We start from the raw sequence: 20955 nt of genomic DNA, 5'->3' as shown, positions 1-20955 counted from the left end.
AACAAGTTGAATGTGTAAGTTCTGTCTTAGGTACAGTTTCTAGTAGTAGTACCGCCGTACTGTCCAAAGTAAAGTGGGTGTCATGTGATCCGCCGTACCGTCCAACCTTTTTGGAAACTACCGCCGTACCGTCCTCCGCTGTACCGTCCTCCGCTGTACCGTCCACCGCCGCAGTGACTTCCGCCGCAGTGACCGGTTCCCGAAAAACTGTCTCGATCACGTGATATGACCGTATAAGGAAGTTGGTTTAATTTATCGTTAGGGTTAGGGTTTCAGCATATGCTTTTGTTAGAGATTGGGTTAGGGTTAGGGTTGGCATCGGATTAGAGAGTTAGGGTTTCGAATAGTCGTTCAGGGCCAGCTAGAGAACGAGTTGAAAAAGTCACGTGACAGTCGAGTGTATAGTGATTAATCATCAATCCTGTAGAGTTACAAAAATATAAGTCTGGAAATTATATACTTTATACAACAAGATAAATCCCATCTTACTCTTAGGACGGGAAGAAAGTGAGACCGACTCCTTTCATTCTATAATCATTGTTTTAAAAAAATTTAACCTATTTACGATGTCGTATCATTTTGTGACGATGTTTACATCAACTGCCCTATACTTGAATCAACTGTATCCATGTATCGTCCTTATATATAAGAGTTTTCCCGCCTTCCAAACCAAAATCAGATATAAATGATTTCGGAAATTCACCCAGAATTTCAAATTCCATATAATGTGACAGATGCAGAATTTGCATCATTTTCCAATAGCCAAGTGCATGTATTTGCTAACTTTCAAAAGAAAATATTTTAGGGCTATGATTGGCAGAAGAACCATCAAATAATGAGTTGAAAGGGTTTTGAGGACACCTCACAGTAGAAAAGAGGTCTCGTATTCTGAGTGTGACAAAGTTTACGAAATATTGCCTTAAAGCCGTTCGATCACTGCCCAATTTAGGCCTACGTTGTATCATAATTGTTAGATTGACCTAATCTACTATATTTTAGACCAAAAAATGCTAATTGGGCAGCTATGGTAAACAATGTCACAAAAATGTGACATTTTTTACATTATAGTAGCATAGTACCTTACTGGGCCGCGCTCAGCCTGTCATTCCGCCTAATCTCTATGTTTATGAACATGATAGCCTGAGGTCCCCAGGTAATATAGTACCTAAAAGCAATCAATTTTCTGAGCAGTGCATATGGGAGTATGGGTCATGTGGCTAAAGTTCAGAACTTATGAACACGCTAGATTGATTGATGCTAAAATTAAGTCACTATCGTCAAAAACGCTATTTTAGAAATTTACCAATATCCTCAAACTTCAGCATTCAGTGAGCGTGTCCTTATACGACAAGATAATTCCCATCTTAGGACGGGAGGAAATTGAGACCAACTCCTCGGACTACATTAAATTAATTCCTTCTGTTTATAATTTATATTATATAATAGTACTTATCAACTTTATTAGTCTTTCAAAAAATTTCTGATTTTTCAATCCACCATTTTGTGGCCAATTAGTGAGTTCACTGTGGATTGCTCAAGAAACGATTGAGGTACAAGAAGCTAGATTTCTGGAGAAAGCTATAAAATTAGAAAAAAATGTAAGCTTTCCTCGACTAAAATTTTACTGTTTTGACAGAATTTTTGTTCAGTGATTAATTAGTCAGTTCATTGTGGACGGAGGAAGGCCCGATGCATATTGAAGCTAGATTTCCGCAGAAAGCTTTGAAAAACGGAAAATCACAAAAATGTCCGATTTTCAGATGCGTATAAGGATTTCTGGACCGAAATTACATAGTTCTGACGGATTTTTGTCCAGTGACCAACTAGTAAGTTCACTGTGGATGACAATTTGGACACGATTGAAGTACTGGCAGCTTAATATCTTGAGACACTTTCGAAAAATGGAAAATCCCAGAAAAAGGTTACCTGGATCGAAATTTCACTGTTTTGACAGAATTTTTTACAGTGACCAACTATAACTAGTGAGTTCACTATGGATGGCACAATACACAATCGCGGTAACGGAAGCTTTAAAAACTTATTTTAGTTAATAATGTATACAAATTAAGATACAGTTATTTAAACGGTTCATAATAAAATATAAAACATTTAATAAGCAAATAGCAATCATAATCTAAACAACTCTCGGTTAAAAATTGTTGTTAGTACACCCGCATTACATGCAATACAAATACCTAGCAACAAGTAACGAAATCACAAAATGATTTTCAGCAAGCATTATTCCCAGTTTGCTAAAAAGTTTTTAAAATGGTCCATGTAAGTCGCGTTAATAACGGCAGTGCTATACTTGCAGCCATTAAGTTTTAGTTTTATCTTTACATTCGTTGTCCGTATCGACAAATCTTTTCTTAAATCAAATACGTTGCAAAATGGCAGCACAAACAGCAGCAAAGGATCCACGATTAAATTCTAACTGGGGAACTATAGTCGAACCTCCCTTTCCCCTTGGCACTCAGAAATTGGAAGGAGGTCAAGTTCAGGAGTTGACTGAGAGACTTCATACCACCGAAACCAAGGTTTGTCATTTTCTCTTTTGTTTGATAGCTTTTATACCAACAACAGGGCTCTTAAAGATAAGTGTAGCAAAAATAGCAAACCGATGACAAACCGAATTATGATAGGAATAATGTTAAACTTTAATCGTGTTAATATAATGATACTTATGAATTATGAAAGCATTAGCTTTAGTTTTATTAATCTGTACAGCTCGTATAACCACCAAATCGTTTAATCCTCGAACTCGGAGTTCTTTAGAGGTTTGTTATCACACTGCTGAGGTTTGTAGCCCTGGTGCCAGTACGGCACACATTGTGTTCTACAGAGTGAGGTACCAGGAGGACATTGACACAATTCACACGATCTCCTACATGCCCATTTAACTGTAGAGTGCGTGCTACACTGGTGGAGTTTATCTGAACAGCCCTCCGCAAGATCCCTACAAGAGCATACGGAGCAGGAGTAGGGACATGTCTCTCTGAAGGGAGCAGAGAAGGGACATGCTGTTACGGCAAAGTTCCGACACCAGGGCTGTGTGTCCTTACAGGGAGTGAAGCTTGAGTCTGGGTCCCTCTCCTGGTAGGTGTGGAGAGTTGGCCACACAACGTCGGTGGTCACACCGCAGTTGGATCCTACTCGTTTTAATCTGAATTAGCCCTTTTCACCCCAACTTTCACCCCACGAGTTTTTAACAAGAAAGGTAGAAGGAGAGTAACCAGCCAGGACAACGGCGTGGTTATTCGTCTCCATTGAACTAGGACAATTCTTCTCAAGAAACAGACCAGACTTGTAGGAGAAGAGAGAAGGAGGTGAATATATCCCTGCGGTTAGTGGTTGTCTTGACAAGGCTCCAATTATACTCTCTTCTGTTATTCCGGACTCATACTGGCTCAAATAGGCAACTTTTATGGCGTCTTTTGATACCTTTAGTTTTTTATTATCACACCCTCGATTAATGGTGAATCTCGCTCCCTTTTTTGGTAGATCTAGCGGGTAAGAGTTGCTGGAAGCGAGCTTGTTTGAGTTCATGAGATAAGAGTACACGTCACCAAACCAACCTCCAACACATCCATTAGAAGAGTTGGTACAATCGGCAACCTGCTGCACAGACATGGACCTCAGTACTCCCGTCTTGATGAAATATAGAGACTCTAAAACGGAAGTGGATGCAAAGGCCCAACAAATTCCACAATCTCCTTGGTCGAGAGGGATGGTCATAGCACCTCTCTCCCTCCAGTCCACAGTTTTGGATGTAGGGTAGAGCGGCCAGCCCAAACGGCTCCGACCTCCAACTATCATACTAACTCCAACCATTCCAGGTTTACCTCTACCACTGACCTCTGAGGATAGCGGTCTTGAGCGGTTATATCCGAGATACGCTTCCCGTTCCACCTCAGACTTGTCAGAAAACTTGTTTATTCCTTTCTTCCAAGTCCCATTGTTCTCGAAAAGAACCTTTTTCAAAGCATTTTCAAATATTTTGTACCTCATCTTTTGCTCCTCGGGACTGTATTTAAGATTGTTTTCTATCAGATAAATGTTGTAAACCTTAGGAGCTAGCGTAGACCTCCTTTTAGATTCCCAACCAGCTTGTCTTCTAAAAATCCAATAGGATTGAGTTTTAGTCGAAGGTCTTCAATGACCCGGTCCAGATTCATTGTTACATCATTCGAATCTGTGTTTACACGCTCCTGTGTAAAATCAACCTGGAGGAACAAAGATAGGACAAACAATGCAACCCTAATCATCTTAGAAATGTAGCGCTATTGTGTATTTAGTCAGACTCATCCAAGGACCGAGACTCACACCCAATGCTTTTAGCACCTTTATATGCGTAATGTTTTTATGCATATGTTAGTTGATAATAATAGCAACAGCTTGTGATAAAAATACACGGCCGATGATTTAGCATATATCTAACGAGCAGTGCCGAGAAAGTTTAACAAGTATTGGCTACTTGACTACCGTAAGCAGAGGACACAATCATCACAAGCAGACTTTTAACTAGCTGTATTGGCAATACAGATAGTTTAAAGTCTGCTTGTACAGTGTATTACTTTGCGGTGCACTATTAGTCGCTAAAGTTAAATTTTTCAGTCGAGAGTCTCGCATAAGAACATCCCCGATATAGAGCGACCTGGAGGAGCTAAAGAAAAAGAAGAGGTAAGTTGGAATGTTTACAGTAGGATAAATTGTCTCTTAAATATTCGTGTCGCAGACTAACATGATTAGGTTTATAAATCGCAGAGCATGAGATTTTACCGCTACATGTTGTCAGAAAATAAGATCATTTCACTTTCCCATAGAACGATCACATGCTGTAATATTAAACACTTTATAGGTTCAAGAGATCGTGGACAGATTGAGTAAAATGACGAAACCGCCAGCAGAATCCAAGAGAATCGGAGCCATTGAACAGTCAGGAATTCTGAACAGTTATGCCTGGAAAGGGTGGAAGACTTCTGATTCGCTAAACCAACAGTGATGAACGGTTGCGAGGATTAGAAATTGAGAAACCCGCAAATGTGTGAATAAGGGCACAAGAAAGCAATCTGCTCGTAGAAGACATTATTGTTGGAAACCCTTTAGGTGATTAAGAAATACGAATTTGTCGTGGATCCTTTTGTAAACAGATTGATGTAACTAATATTCATATACAAATAAAAGTCTTCCCCCAATTTTTGGAGTTTCACTTGTTTTTCTTAAGAGTTCGCTGCTTTTCTCCAGAAACCACAATCTGTTCGTCAGTGGAGAGTCCTTTTCTCTTTCTCGCACTCATCATATAGTCGTGAGCCAGGTTACCTGTTTACATTATGTTAGTGAATGCTAATGAAAATCGTAAAATTCAGTGCTAGACCCTAGGGATAAATCTATAGTGAGATTTATAATCTAGCTAATCAGAAATCGGAATTTGAGGGTGAAGGATAGGAAAACACGTGGTTTTCCTAGAATTAGTGGATCAATTCATGTGGTGCGCCATTATTGCGCGTTTTAAATGCTAACAATTTGAATTTCATCATTAATTTGTCACTGCGCGTGCCAAATATGCTTTCGGGATTTTCGGGTTTTGCCACATTATCTGTGTCGATATTGCGTCATACATGGTAGTGTTGACGGTTTCTTATCCAAAACCAGCGAAGTTGGTCGCTTCGCAGAACCTTTACACATGGCAGAATAATAAGCAAGGTCTGAAAAATTAGTCCAGTATTAGGTTGGATTGATTTTTATGCAATGAAAAAATGACAAGTGAACTTGATAGTGTTAGAACAATTCTTTTTACCTGAATCACCCAATTCTCCAAAATGTGCCAGCTCTTCTTCAGTCGTCGGAACCCAAAACGGGTCTTCTTGTAAAGTCTAGAAAAGAAAAGGGAATTAGTAATACTTCAACACTGATGAGGAAAAAAGCAAGTCATGACTCATGAGTATCTTTAATCAAGATAAATTTACTTTAAATTAAATTGTTGACGTTAATCACCTCCCAATGACTAAACACAAGTTGCGGCATGGCAAATCCAGACGTCTTCTTCCTAATTTCATCAGCGAATCCCAAACTCTCCGCAACAGGCAGAACCGCCGCAATGACAAATGTCCCGGAGCCCTCTTTTAGTTCTTCACTTATAACTCTTCCCTGGCGCTTTGCCAAAACTCCATACACTCTGCCTAGCACCTCTGCTGTTGCCTGATGACAAATATATTATAATAATTACTAAGTTATAAATATCTACCCGGTTTAGACCACCCACTGAACATTTATAGACTACATACTAGATAATATTCCAACATTTATACAGCGGGAGACGAGAGATACATAGAATTTTAAGTTTTAAGATGGGATCTTATTGTACCGTATGAATTAAGTACAGAGAATATTAGCGAGCTGAACAAATTGAAATACATTGCTAAGTGTTGGTACATTTTTAATCAGCTTAAACAGAACTGTCTATATAAAAACGATAACGAAAATGTCAGAGTATTTTATAAAATTTTAACTATTACCTGTACTTCGCACTTGTACATAGCTATCATAAGTCGACATGGTTTTTTCAAGAAAGCTTGTCTGCAGCCTTCTTTTACCGCTGAGACGATCTGGCCGGCTATTGGCTGACCTGAATAGAACGTTTATCTTAGCTTTTAGAGGATATATTCAACTTGGTTATACGCTGTCACATGAAAGGGAACATTTACATTATACATATAACACATAATGTAATTATTCATTACTCTTTAGATTATGAGAGGAATTAGTGACTTCATGAGGGTAATTATCGCCGCTTCCGGCTGGAAAACATATACTTTAATTAAAGCCAATTTCGCAATTATTCGTAAACCCTGCCCCTTCGACGAATCAAAACAAGTCTCTTCAATTTCCTCTATAGATTGATCAGAAAGTCACATACCAACAGATTCGGTGGTATCTGACTGCCAGGATCCTATCCACTCTTGTAGTACAAACAGTGTAGCTGCCATCGGCTCCTCGCACAGTGGTCCGCTGTTGGGAGATATTAGCTAGTCAATACTTATAAACCAATAATATTATTGGATAGAGGTTATAATGCCATGATAATATGCTGCTACCACTAATATACTGCCAATAGGACGCATGGGCAGAGTTATTAACAATGTCATGCAGATATTTACATGTGAGCTTAACAATAGGTATGTAAATGCTGTATATTTCTCATTGAAACTGTTCCATTTCATATTCCGTAAATAGCAATTGTAGACTTCAGCAGTTAAATTATTAATAAAAGGAAACCACATATTTTGTGTTTAACGAGCGAATTAGGAAACTTTACAGTCTACTAAACAGGTCGACTGGAACACATTAATAGACCAGTTAGTAGTTACTAACGTACGGTGGTAAATCTTACAAGTCTAGTTTTATTAACTTAAGAAACAACAAATTCTTAAGATAATTAGTTGCACTACTTTTAACTTGTCTGGATTGAAAGTGATAGTCACACGAACATTAAACAATTGTTGCATGTATTTTTGTTGGGATTTAGAAAGTTTACCATCATGTGCGTGTAAAGAAAAACTAAATTGTCAAATTTCATATAAAAATGGCTCAAACTCATTTCTTATTATAAACGGCGTTCTAGAATTGAGAGAAATATCAGATCAAATACTAACAGTTAAGTAACATATTAGTTAAGTAACATTTCTACAAACCAACTATGAGTAACTAATTGTAACTAATGAGTAACTAATGAGTAATTAATTGTAACTAATTGTAACTAATTGTACCCACCTAGAGACGGCCAGATCAAAGCCACGTATAACGCTGCTCTCGTAGTCCCAGAGACAACTCATATCCAGATTCTCACTGTCACTCCCGGGCCAGATAACCGGCCTGTCGTACCTGAGAGTGGGGTTGTAAAATACTTGAAACTTTATTAATTTAATAAAGTACAAACTTTATTATATTTGTAAAGTATCTGTAAAGTATCTGTAAAATACTTGAAACTTTATTAATTTATAACCAACTTTATTTATAACATCTTGGGTTTTATCCGTATTTAGCTGGGTAATGGTAGAAGATTTTGATATCAGATCAGCGTTACAATCAGTACAATAGGAAAGTACAAACCGTGGAATATTGTTGATCAGCGTTACAATCAGTACAATAGGAAATAGTACAAACCGTGGAATATTGTTGATCAGAATGTTCGGACCGATCTGACTGGGACCAAAACAAATTATCTTCTCGATACAATTCTCAACTGGTATATCCTCTAGGTGCTCCTCAAGAAATAGCTTGAACTCTTCGATCTTAAAATCTGGATAAAAACTTAGTATTAGACACAATTAGATATCTGCTTTAATGTGGAAATAGCTTTTCGTACAAATATAAATATTATTTACCATCAGTGTTATACAAAAAATGTATAAAAAAACAATATTAAAATGTATAAATGTACAAATGTATAGGCTACAGGTAGGAAATAATAGGGACCATGCTATGTATATATTACACCATGTCTATTGTCTCATTTGTAGATTATAACCTGTATGTTCGTCTATGGGCGCGGGAGTATGATTAGTAGAGCCAGCAAACAGGGTAGAGTTAACCAGACATTTCAGGGCGTTTCTATTCTCTGATATGAAATTAACAAACTCCTCTGATAGAGGAAAGGCTTGTACTGTGAAACTGATGGATTTGTTGGCCGTTTGGATCGTGTGGGCTTTGCTGTTGGAAGAGTCTGACATCTCTTCAATTATTGCCTGGTGGATAGATGTTTTTATGCTCTTCAAAACTTCCCGAACATTCGTAAGAAAAAAATTTAAATCTGATAATATGCCAACTGAGATCACTCATTTTAATTTGAGGATAAAGTTTTGAATTTCAGAGCAAAAAAGCTAGACAGTAATGAATAAATTAAGTTCTACCACGTACCTCATTAACTTTGTCGAGCTTGGGAGGGATAACTATAGTTTCTCTGAAACTTACTAACGGTGGGGAGACTTTGATATCTATTTTACTGAACCTGAAATATATTGTGATTTGTGTATAATATCAAATATTCAACATCATTTAAATGGTGCACAACTTTGTGACAGACAAATAACAAGTAGTTTGGAAATAGATCACACACATCATAGCTTCTGAAAACCTAATCCATAACACTATTATACAACCAAAGAGAATAGCTGTTAGTATTATAAAACCCATAATAAGTGCGCAAGTACCTGGTTTTAAGATCCTCAATACATCTGTCCAGATGAACTTCTCCAGAAGTACAGAGCACCAGTTCTCCGGTATCCAGTACTGTGGTCTCTACACAAGGATCTGATTGGTTCAGCAGCTTCATTCCTGTAATGGTGGTGTTAACATTACAGTGACATTACAGTGACATTACAGTGACATTACAGTGCTGAATTCTTACTTAGACAGTGTGAAATCACCCCCGACATGGCACAGTGCCAAATAAGTGAGTCAGTAGTACAACTCAAGTGATATGATATCACTTAACCTAAGTATACATTATGTGTATTGGAGAAAGATATGGTATAGTATGAGAGAAAGATGTCTTTAGTCATAAGTTTAGCTTATCCAGGAACTCTTGTTGAAATCTTTAGCCTTGCCTCTCTTGCGATTACAGAGTCATAGCTAATTGTTTATTTTGGCAGTCCTTATTTCATAAAACAGAAAACCATACAATATTGAAACATGCATCCTAACGGTATAATAACTAGGACCCACAAGCAAAACTTTTATCAATCACCGAAAACAGACTGCAGCCCTTAGTTTTTATTACTTTAGTCAACCAAAAACTTACGAAGTTTCTTCACAAGAGTTTCCTCTATAAGTTATGTTTCACGTAAGTAACTCCTCACTTGTCATATGTTAAGCAGGGTAAAATACACTAATTCATTAATTACAGCAAACAGAGTTAGTGTGGGCTGTCTGCATATCCACTAATTGCACTCTAACTCTATACTGCCTGGATCAATGAGATCGCTTAAAATACTATACCGCGGATAAATCAGCATTACAGGCAGATCATAGGTATGCCGGGTATTTTACTTATTTCCACAATCATTAAAACAATGGAGACTTAAATATCTGAGCTGCGTGGCTGCACAATTATTCCAACAACTTACGTGATCTCAACACGGGGTGATAGGTTTATACTCATTGTAAAGAATTGCAGATCACAAAAAACATCATTATGTTACAAGTATCTTACAAGCAAACAAAACAAATCGTCTAATGGTTTAACGTACCCATAATAAGAGCGGGGATCTCTGCCGGGTTTGTGGGTTCAACAGCCACCCTGAGTACAGGGGTCTGCCAGTGGGACATCCCGTGGAAGGGTGGACAGAATAAGGAATCTGATATTGTGGCGCTTTTCTGGATTAGATCTTTCAGTCCGCCAATGCCGCATATGTTACCTGGATATGTTAAAGGTGAAAATGGTAATTAGCAGATTATCACAAAATACTCAGATCACAACTATGTTAAGAAAAGGAAATGCTGTCAACATTTTATTTAATATATGACAAGTAAATTCATACCCTAAATGTATAAATTAAAATGAAAGTTGATGAAGAATTGCTAAATAACCTGCAGCGACAGAAGGAACCACCTCTAGATCTCCACCCATCAACAAGTAACAAGCTCCCAGAGCTACCTTGCCCACGTGCACATTTACGCCCATAGTGGAGCGCTCCTGCGCAGCTATCGTGCGCGGGTCGTGTCGTGGGCCCAGCACAAACACCTGATTATTTAATGGAGCTAATCAAACCAATGTTGATGATTTGTCAGAATTTGGTAAAATGTAAAGTACATTTTGTGATAGGATGTTCACATCGTTAAACAGCTACTAAAGTCTGGGTTTCGATAGAGTTACCTGTTTTCCTGGTTCAATCCTTCCACTGTAAATTCTACAGAAAGCTATAAACTGCTCCTTATCAGGTTCCTTCTCTTCCTCAACAGTATCTCGTCTTGGTCCCAGCTCTGAGGAAAGTCGCATGATAAGTTATCAGATATAACCAACAATATGGAACAGCACTAGGTGCAGTGTTTAAACTCTGAAATACATCTGCAAGATATTATTTACAATCTTAAGAAAATTATATTATTAATACCGATAGTTTCGGGGTTGAAGTTGACAGTAAGTTTCTGTTGGTTCCTTATTCTGGCAGCATCTCTTCTTCGCTCAATCTCATCATCAGTAAGGGGTCTAAGGAGGGTAACATTTCAGTTAATTATCAATGTAAATCATGTTCTAGGGCTAATTACACTGGGTGCAGTTTATACATTTACAAGTACGACGAAATAAGTTTATTTAAATCTTCTTAAATTCAAATATTTTGAGGCCTCTAAATGAGGGTATTTATGGTTACCTGTGTTTATTGGTTGATATAGCACCAGGTAAGACACTGAACATTTTGCTAACGTATACTATGACGGGGTCATTGTCGTCACCACTACAATTCCTAAACGCTGAAGTTTGGAGATCCTGTCAAGAACTTTATCTTCAAAAAAATGCATCAATTCTATCAAAAATCATTCTCATCCATTATACTTGAACAAGCATGAACAAAACATCCTTAGCTGTCCTGATATAATAATATGGTCTCTGTTTTGATATATGGTTTCAGTCATGAACAATTAAAAATATTACAAGTTGTAAGGACTAAGGTCCTGAAAATCTTAACACTTCTGATATTTGAAATGAAATACAAGTTTCAACAAACCAGTTTTAAGATCCTGAGTCTCTGGGGGTAGTTGCTCTATACTAGTAACACCGGAACAGAGTAGGTTTTGTATTTTCTCAGAGGTTAGTTCGTTTGGTGCTGGTAACACTTCACACGCCATGTCTGAAACATATCCATATTCATAACTCTGCGAACATTTCATCATGGAGCTGTCAGATAGAGTGGAACTCTCAGATTTTATCTGGGGCCCTCCGCAAGCAATTCAAATAGTGATCTCAGTGATCTTGACAACACTGTACTACATTCTAAATCCACCCTGCTGAAACCTTAAGTACTGCTACAGTCGAAAGACTATAGTTTAGTTCAAGCTATTCCTTTTGTTATGCTGGTACACCCTTGCTCATACATATTGCATTAAGTATTTTGACGGAGTACAGCACAGCCAACTAAATCCACCCTTTCAAACATTCTTATACATCCTGCTGACATCACCCTGTTGTTAAAACGCATAGTAATGATGAAATACGAACACTTCAATGTCAGTAATACAAGACTACAGTCTTCCAGTGAACGTAATATCTAAACCGACATTCTACACTAGAACTTTTGAGTTTCCGTTGCGTTTATATTAATTTCACTACAAGACAGAGCATGCGATAAAAATAATAAAATGGTAAGGTGACTGGTAGAAGAGAGTGTGGGGGAGATGTGATGTAATACTCCGTGTAGTGTAGTAATGTACAGTGTAGTTGTTGACAAGGAGTTGAGTACACCTATCTTACAAGTGTCTCTTTATTACACTAATTATTATCAGATCACATCCTATACTACTATATATACTATAAACTATATACTGTATATATATATATACTATAATGTACTAATATTATATATTATTATCTCATGTAGTTGTGTACAATGTAGGTCTAGATACCAATGTAATATTTGTTATCAGTTGAAGTAATACAACTGGCGGCCCAGTACAACCCGTTAATTAATGTATCAACAGTCAACGTCAGGTACAGGTTTAGAATTGGGTAATTTTACTTCTAAACTCAAGTGAAAATAATATTATTTTTGTCCGTGTATAAAATTCAATTTGCTTTATCGAAAGTACAAAAATGACGCGGTCAAAAACTGGGAATAAGGTGACTTACCCAGAACAGTGGCAGCCATAGGCATCCAGGCGCTGCACACAGCAAATAACTGAACTCTGTAATCAGTGCTCCGTGCATCGCGGGGTGCTATCTTCAGTTTTAAAGAGGTTACTATCTGATCTATTCTTTCTTTGTTCCTAAAAATAGTTTTAGTGCACTAAATTGAAGCATTCAATTGGAAGTTTGTAAAGCTCAGTTACGTTAAATTATAAACCTGAACTGTTCTCATAAGTGTAAGAACCTGATTAAATAACAAAACTATACCTCTGTAATAACACCGCTCTGTAAACATTCCATATACTATCTAAGATGAAAGTTACAAATAGAGGTCTCTTTCCCTTGGCATAGGCTCCTTTAGATATCTGTTTAGCTTTGTTGTTCAGATAATAATCACCCCACAGTGTTTTCATGAGCACTGATCTCTTTATCCCCATTTTACGCTGGTACTGTGTAGCAAATGTAGAGATTCTGGAAGAATTCTCAACGTTAGAGTAGTAATTTACACAAACATTTTGTGTGGTGGTATTGGGTGACTCACTGAATGAACGTAATTTAGTAATTTTAGAATTTCAAGTTTGAGGAATAACTATAATTGGTGTACGTGGGGACTGTTACAACTACTGTTAGTCGAGTATTACAACGATTAGCCGACTAAAAGACAACATGGAGTTCAGTAGTAAGCTGGAAAACTCTCTCTCTCTCTCTCTCTCTCTGGAAAACTAAGCACGTGTTATGGACTGGATATATTGGAGGATTACTCCAATATGGTTTGGTTTATATTTACCTGAATGCCCAGCCGTCACTAGCACTAGCGAAGGCTACATTCCCCAGCTCCGGTGAAAAGTAAATATTGGAATCATCGTTCTCGTCGAGGTCTAACCCGCTGGACCAGTCGTACACAGAGTCACCTTAAATAGATCATGGTTTGCTTGGGTGAAGAAAATGAAAGTCAGGAAAAAGGTATAATTTCCAAACAGGTCTAAAACCGTAAGAAGAATGACTCACATACTTTCTGGTTCAGCTTCAGTTGGCAGTCTGGATTTCATATACTGAAAATAAGAACGAGATAATTCATCAATTAGGTGTGATTTTCATTTAATCATCAAAAATTTTTGTGAAACTATAAAAGAATAAATCTCACGATTCTCGTCATTGAGGTCAGACATTTTTGAAATAATAACATATATGATGGCGAGAACTATTTTCGCTGTAAGTGACAAAACTGATGAATTTCTAAGACAAACCTCCTGATGTTCCTTCTTCATGACAGAGGACGAGTGCAACTCCCCAACTTTACTGTTTATCTGCTCTAAAAGTCTCTGTAAGTGCACGTACGCCTCGTCCGGAGAAAACTTCATTTCAGTGATAAGTCTGTCGCACTTGTTGAGGATCAGACAAGGTTTTATACATTCTGCCCAAGCTTGTTGTAATACTGTTACTGTTTGTGGGCAAACTCCCTGGAGAGAGAAATCATTACTGCTACATGTTAATAATTAATTGCTAATTACTGCTACATGTTAATAATTAATTGTTAATTATTTAAATTCATAATATCATTCTTGGAACAGGAAATCTATTTGCGAGATGTTGACGTTTAACGTAACACTAGTAATACAGTAACTTGATACGGTAACTGACTACTATATGCATTACAGATATATATATATTTATAAGCTTACTTCCACCACATCAACTACAATATAGGCTCCATCACAGAGCCGCACAGCTGTTGAAACCTCTCCACTAAAATCTACATGACCAGGACTGTCTATGAGATTCAGTAAATAATCTTCACCACCTGAATGTAAGGAAAGTTAAATCATCAGTGTACTTAGAGAGCGACAACTAGCTGTTACTTGTTATTCTTATGTCATACGCTAATAATGCATATTACTGATAGTTTACTACTTGAGAACAGTAGTGATGTAAAGTCACACTGTAGATAATGTAAATAAGTTTTCAAACTTTAATAAATTGGTCCCAGGAATCAGGATATTGGAACTCAGCAGTGGAACTTAAGCTCTTTTACTCCTAAAACAGTTAACACTGCGACATGCTAATTTGCTCGAAACTTACTATTCCTATGATGAAGAGAGATTGCACTGGATTTCATAGTTATTCCTCTGGCCTTTTCTTGGTTCAGGTTATCAAGGTATCTCAGCTGTGAATAAATTGTGTTGTAACGAAGAATAATGGAGAATGAATTTATTGTTAATTACAAAATTAAACAAATGTCATTTAACTTTAATATAATTTATTTCCTTGCTTTCAAAGCTTTTGCTAACTCTGAGATTACCAATAAATTTTGGATTTGGATTTCCAATTATTGGACAATTAATTGCACAATGTTAAAATATTATGATTAAAGTTCACCAACCTTTCCAGCGAGTCTTTGTGATATGATACCATTACTAGCTATCAAAGAATCTGCAATGGTAGTTTTTCCATGATCCACGTGAGCCAGAATACAGAGATTTCTGATATTCTTGGTGTTCTCTTGGAGCATCTTTAACCTACCCTCCATGATAGCTCCTATCTAATATTGAAATTTCAGTTATATAATACGAACCATAGTCTATTTAAACTGAATTTATCAGATCTTTAAGGTACATACCAACTACTAGTTGAAACTACCAACTACAGTGAAAGCCTGATTTACCACAAACCGCGATTTCCTGCTGACATTTCTTCCCCCAAATGAGGTCTTAACATACAATAAGTAAAATTAAAACCCAATTTACCTTTAACCCTGATCTAACACAGTTGTTTCCTTTCCCCAAACTTCCTGGTAAATCAAGGTTTTACTGTACTTGATTATTATTATTAAATCTAAAATAGCTAATAATTTAATAAATTATTAACAGGCCCCTTAATTAACGTGGGCAATAATATACGCGTTTATAAATTATATAAACAAATTGCAGTCTATTTTTCCAATAGTACTACTTACTACTAACTCGGTAGACCTCGATTTACATTAGAGTTTAGGAGATGAAACAGCTCAATAAATCACAATTTGTATGCAAAGCCCCATTTTGGAGGAAGGAAATGGCAGCCTTTTGCTGTAAATCCGGTTATGCCAAAAGTAGTGCAATAAATCAGGGCACAGTAAATCAGGGTGCAATAAATAAGGCACACAATGAATCAGGCTTTTAATGCACTGTTAATAATACTTAATAGTTAAAAGTACTATTTTTACAGTATGCACTGAAGGGGTATCCTAGGAAGTTTCTTGAACTTTTAACAGGTACCCCTCCTCATTCAACCCTCAATTAAGTTTCCTATCATTCGGCTGAGTCGAGATCGCATAGATCCAATGGATCCTTAGCTACTCCCTAGACTAGGTGACACTGTTTTCAACATCGAAATGAGAATTAAATTAATAAATTCTTGTCGACATTATATCTTTGGTTATGTCAATTGCTACAGAGATAACACATTTACAAATTCTTTTCTGTACTAGCTGCCAGCTTGATTGTTAGAATTTTTGATTTTACCATCCGAATGAGATACAGATGATCGAAAACTTTACTTTAAAATATGGACTAGGGAGGCCCACAAATGTCTGCAATCATAAACAGATCCTTTACAAGTAGCTTGAATAAAGAGTCAAAAATAAGAGATTCAACGTTTCTATTTAATTCTAGGATCAAAATTGGACCAGCATTCAAATGTACAATTTTCTGAGGAATCAATTAGCGAACACTGGTCTCGACACCAGGATAAAATTGTCTCTGCAAGAGAAACTGAATCAAATAAGGGGTATGCATACTTCGAGGACAGTATAGTTTGGAATCCATGTTTGAAGGTTTGATCTAAATAAAATTCAGTTCACTTCGAAGCTATGCAAATAACCCATCAGTAACCGAACTCTCTCTGTCTCTCACAATACATTCTTAGTCAGAAAATATAGTTTTGTGATGTGAGGAGGTCTAGTGATTATTTTAGTAGTTTTCTCACAAAGTTCTATTTCACGGATTTATCTTGTATTGGGACATTTGAGTTTTAGTCTTCAAGTACAGTAAAACTTGCTGTTAAAACTGTTCTGTATTACAAATATCATAATTTTAAATGACCATGGGAATAATGATTTGATTGACAGTGTCAACCCATCGAGATCATTGCTCTGCTTCGCAGAGCAACAATCGACGATGCGAAGCGAAGACGATGCGAAGCAAGAATGCTAGTTTGCACGGCGCGTCGAAGCGGCGAAGTCCTCGAAATAACGATTAAATCAAAATAATTAATATAATAACTTTCACTCTAAACTTTACCTGGCGTAAGTGAACCCTGTAAAACGCGCAAATAAGCGCGTTTATGCAATTTTACAATTATCGAATAATCAGATTTTACAATCTAACTCAACGCGCGGCTCTTGTAGCGCATATGTCAAATAAGCAAACACGAAACAATTATAATAATTAAACGCAGTGATGTAAAATTATTATCTTTCATAACCCCATTTTTAATTTTGTTACGCCAACAAATTAGTGAATTCTTTTTTATACAGGATTGACAAAATTGGATTACATTGTCATACGTTGTATGACCTTTTGACGGATGTTACTCGTCTAAATTTCTTCGAAGTAGCGCGCGCCGCTTTCTTCTCGAAATGTTGGCCCGATGGCAAGTGCTACGAAGTAGCGCGCGCCGGGCCAGATCATTAACAATGGTCAATATGACCTTGTATCACGTTGCGACCCCCACGGTCGTTTCACTATGGTGACGATACAGGGGGAGCCGCGTACTTCGTGCGCGGCGGGTCTTACCGGGCCGCGCTCAGCCTGTCATTCCGCCAAATCTTTATTCGCTATATATGTTAATGAACATAATTAGCAAATAAATAGCCTGGGGTCCTCAGGTAAGGCGGGTCATACAACGTATGACAAGTATGACCCGCCGCGGACGAGTGCGCGGCTCCCCCTGTATCGTTATGACGATAGTGAAACCATAGTGAAACGACCGTGGGGGTCGCAACGTGATACAAGGATTACACTAATAAAAACTTACCTGAGGACCCCAGGCTATTATGTTCATTAACATATATATAGATATAGATTTGGCGGAATGACAGGCTGAGCGCGGCCCAGTAAATAAAAACATAATTTGATTCACGATGTCAATCCTTCACAGCTTGGTGAGGCACAGTGGTGCATTTTGCCGATCTACCGTGGTTGCGAGAAGAATTATTTGATGCGCGGCGCGACCCAGTAGTGCATCGCGCTACAAAAACTTAATTTTTAGGGGACTTCGCCGCTTCGACGCGCCGCGCAAACTATTAATATTATTCTCACTTCGTATCGAAATTCGTTGTTTTGCTAATTCGCAACGATCTGGAGGGTTGGCATCGTCATATATATATATTAATGCAATGAAACTATTTTTAAGCGTGGTGCAACCCATGAGTATAAATGCATTGCACTCTTTTTTAGCTCTTATTTTTCATCCTTTTCAATTAATGAAATATTTTATTTGCGTCTAATAATTAAAGTTAAGTCATTTAATTAATTGAATGTTTATTTTTAAATGAAAATTTTTGTTGAATTTTTTACTTGACCATTGTTAATTAATGGTCTGGCCCGGCGCGCGCTATAACTTCGTAGCACTTGCCATTTGCTCTAACCAGAGCCCTCTCGCTTGCAGTAGCGCGCGCCCGCTGAGAAACAAGCGCGTCACGCAGTAAGCGTAGACACATGGCTATGTGAACTTGCCATCGAGAAAAAAGCGGGGGCGCTACTTCGAAGAAATTTAGACGAGTAACATCCGTTAACTTTTTTAACATATAATAAAAGACTCATGTCGATTTTTTTTAAATAGTACTAAAAATAGATTGTATTAACATGTTAAATAATATCAAAACATTTACTAAATTTAAATAGAATAAAAGAAAATCAAAAATTATAGTATTATAGTATTATATGATATATTGGATAAGATGGAATAAATGTTTTGCATAAAATTTATTATAAGCTAAATAAAATAACTATTTGATCTGCCAGTAAGCATATGAAAATCGCGCCGCGCACATATAATAGTGTCATATCTTCTGAAGGTATATAATCACCTAAATAAATCGAGCGCTATTCTTAAATTGTTTAAAGCTGAGATCCTAGCATGATTTCAATTTTTCTTGCAATTCTCGTGACTACTCATCCGTGGAGTTTTCTATTTTGACCTGTAACTGTCTTTTGTTTATCGATAATCCTTTTTTTATCGATGTTGTTGTTGTGTTGTTTTGGCCTCATTTGTTGTGTTGTTGTGGCCCCATTTACTTTCCTATCAAATGAAAATGGAAGTATATTGCGAATGTTCATGGTTAGACATATTACGTGGCAATACTTTATTTTACTTTATTTGCTATCGGTGCATGTCAAAGTTTCGATTTAAATTGGTTGTTTGGAGTCGTCAAGCCCGATATTTGTCCCATTGGGGAGAGCCTAAGGTGTCCAAAAGAGCTTCCTCTTGTCAGATGCATAGCCATATCAGAAAAGTGAACGGTCCTGGCAGCTAACAAGCTCAGTTACTCCCTTTCCACAGAGTTTTGTTGTGATACTAAGATTTCTCTTGGCCATGTGTAGTTTGCGTGGTTTCCCTAGTATTTGGCAGGAAAAAGACGGTTGAAAAGAAAGGTTAAACCTCCCCTTGCATTATAAACGATACACAAGATTGCGCCAGGGCGACTCTCTTCCAGTATGTTTTAAGGGCAATGGTTGGGATGCTACTGCAGGTTAGATAAATCAATGACTCAGCATCACAATACTTAAGGCCATTTCAAACTCAGTCGACTGAGTGAAAAAGATTTAAAAAGAATGCCACACACATGCATTGTTTATGTCAGCAAATTTCTATCCATTCGTGTCAGATAGTAGTGATATGCTGTGATATACTGTAGCTATTTTAAATTTGATATGCTGTGCTGTTTTAGCGTACAGGTAGTAGCACTTTTGGTTCAAGTAAAGATGCTCTATTTTATGTATTGTAACTGTTTCATTGAAGTCCCACATAGGTGTCATGTTGTTCAACTTTTAGCTTTGTCCAATCACTGTCAAAAGCAGGAGGATTAATTCTAAACATGCTTTAACAGATAAATGCCAATAGTCATGTCTAAAAAGCGGCAACTTCTGTTAACTTGTTTTGAGAAGGAATCGAAACGGTCAAGGAAAGATCCACCTCAAGATGCGATCAAGAAACTAGTTTGGAATACTATCTACAGAGACAACTTACAAATCCGACATGCAGTCATTTTTTCCATAAATCTGTGCGATGAGTATCTGAACAATCTTGAAAAAGAGATTACATTTCTTACTGGTGATATGTCGAGAGTCAAGGTATTTGGAAAATGGCACAATATTCCTCGTAAGCATGCAGCATATGGTGAGGCAGGTGTTGAATATACTTACAGTGGGGTAACTGTTGCAGCAAAACCATGGACTGAGACACTGACTCTGATAAAGAAGAGAGTTGAGGGACTTACATCATTTTCTTACAACTTTGTCCTTGTAAATCGTTATGCAGATGGGAATGATCGGATGGGATTCCACAAAGATGACGAAAAAGAATTAGATACATCAGTTCCAATTGCCAGTATATCTCTTGGTGCAGCTCGTGATTTTATTTTGAAGCACCAGGACCCTGAAGCTGGTATACCTAATGAGACGATTTTGTTAGAAAATGGGATGTTGTTACTGATGGAGGGAAAAACTAATGAGTTTTGGTATCACGGCTTACCTACCCGCAAGAAGTGCTCTAGTTTGAGAATAAATCTAACATTTAGGAAAATTGTTGTTAAATAATTAGCTTGATTTTTAAAAGCTTGAATATGACCATTGAACTTTCATAGAATGCTATATTTATTTTTTTACTATCCTATGAATTTTTTACTTTTAAATATTTATATTTTTCATTTAGTTCAATTATTTAGATTCAATTATTTTATGATTAGATTGTTAATATGCAACAAGTGGCTCAGAATTTTAGAAGTACAGTAAATTATATTTAGATCAGTGAAGTGGGGTTCCTTGGCCAAATCCATTTTCTTCATTTGAATTTTATTCTTTAGTTTTAAAAATATCCCACAAGATTCTTCCCAGACTGAAATTTATATCATAGTGTTA

General features: G+C 37.0%; 3 protein-coding genes across 3 annotated transcripts; 2 read left to right on the top strand and 1 right to left on the bottom strand.

Moving 5' to 3' along the window:
- Positions 1-2205: 2205 nt before the first annotated feature.
- LOC134815166 (elongation factor-like GTPase 1) lies at positions 2206-15402 on the bottom strand. Its single transcript, XM_063823672.1, has 24 exons — positions 15219-15402; positions 14918-15002; positions 14521-14639; positions 14086-14298; positions 13851-13890; positions 13626-13749; positions 13106-13309; positions 12842-12978; positions 11724-11846; positions 11370-11469; positions 11112-11206; positions 10874-10980; positions 10588-10741; positions 10248-10415; positions 9210-9333; positions 8917-9007; positions 8528-8744; positions 8164-8299; positions 7771-7881; positions 6917-7008; positions 6516-6625; positions 5995-6198; positions 5798-5873; positions 2206-5319 (listed from the first exon to the last, which is right to left on the bottom strand). The coding sequence occupies exons 1-24, from the start codon at positions 15363-15365 to the stop codon at positions 5207-5209; spliced, it is 3090 nt and encodes a 1029-aa protein (XP_063679742.1). The 5' UTR covers positions 15366-15402; the 3' UTR covers positions 2206-5206.
- On the top strand, positions 2305-5195 carry LOC134815167 (uncharacterized). Its single transcript, XM_063823673.1, has 3 exons — positions 2305-2537; positions 4615-4680; positions 4859-5195. The coding sequence occupies exons 1-3, from the start codon at positions 2391-2393 to the stop codon at positions 5000-5002; spliced, it is 357 nt and encodes a 118-aa protein (XP_063679743.1). The 5' UTR covers positions 2305-2390; the 3' UTR covers positions 5003-5195.
- Positions 15403-19929: 4527 nt separating the features above from the next.
- Positions 19930-20659, top strand: LOC134815994 (DNA oxidative demethylase ALKBH2-like). Its single transcript, XM_063824647.1, has one exon. The coding sequence runs from the start codon at positions 19930-19932 to the stop codon at positions 20632-20634; it is 705 nt and encodes a 234-aa protein (XP_063680717.1). The 3' UTR covers positions 20635-20659.
- The last annotated feature ends 296 nt before the right edge of the window (positions 20660-20955 follow it).

Source organism: Bolinopsis microptera, chromosome 5, assembly GCF_026151205.1.
Source record: "Bolinopsis microptera isolate Bmic1 chromosome 5, MBARI_Bmic_1.0, whole genome shotgun sequence".
Classification (NCBI taxonomy): domain Eukaryota; kingdom Metazoa; phylum Ctenophora; class Tentaculata; order Lobata; family Bolinopsidae; genus Bolinopsis; species Bolinopsis microptera.
This window is presented reverse-complemented; position numbering and strand designations above follow the sequence as displayed.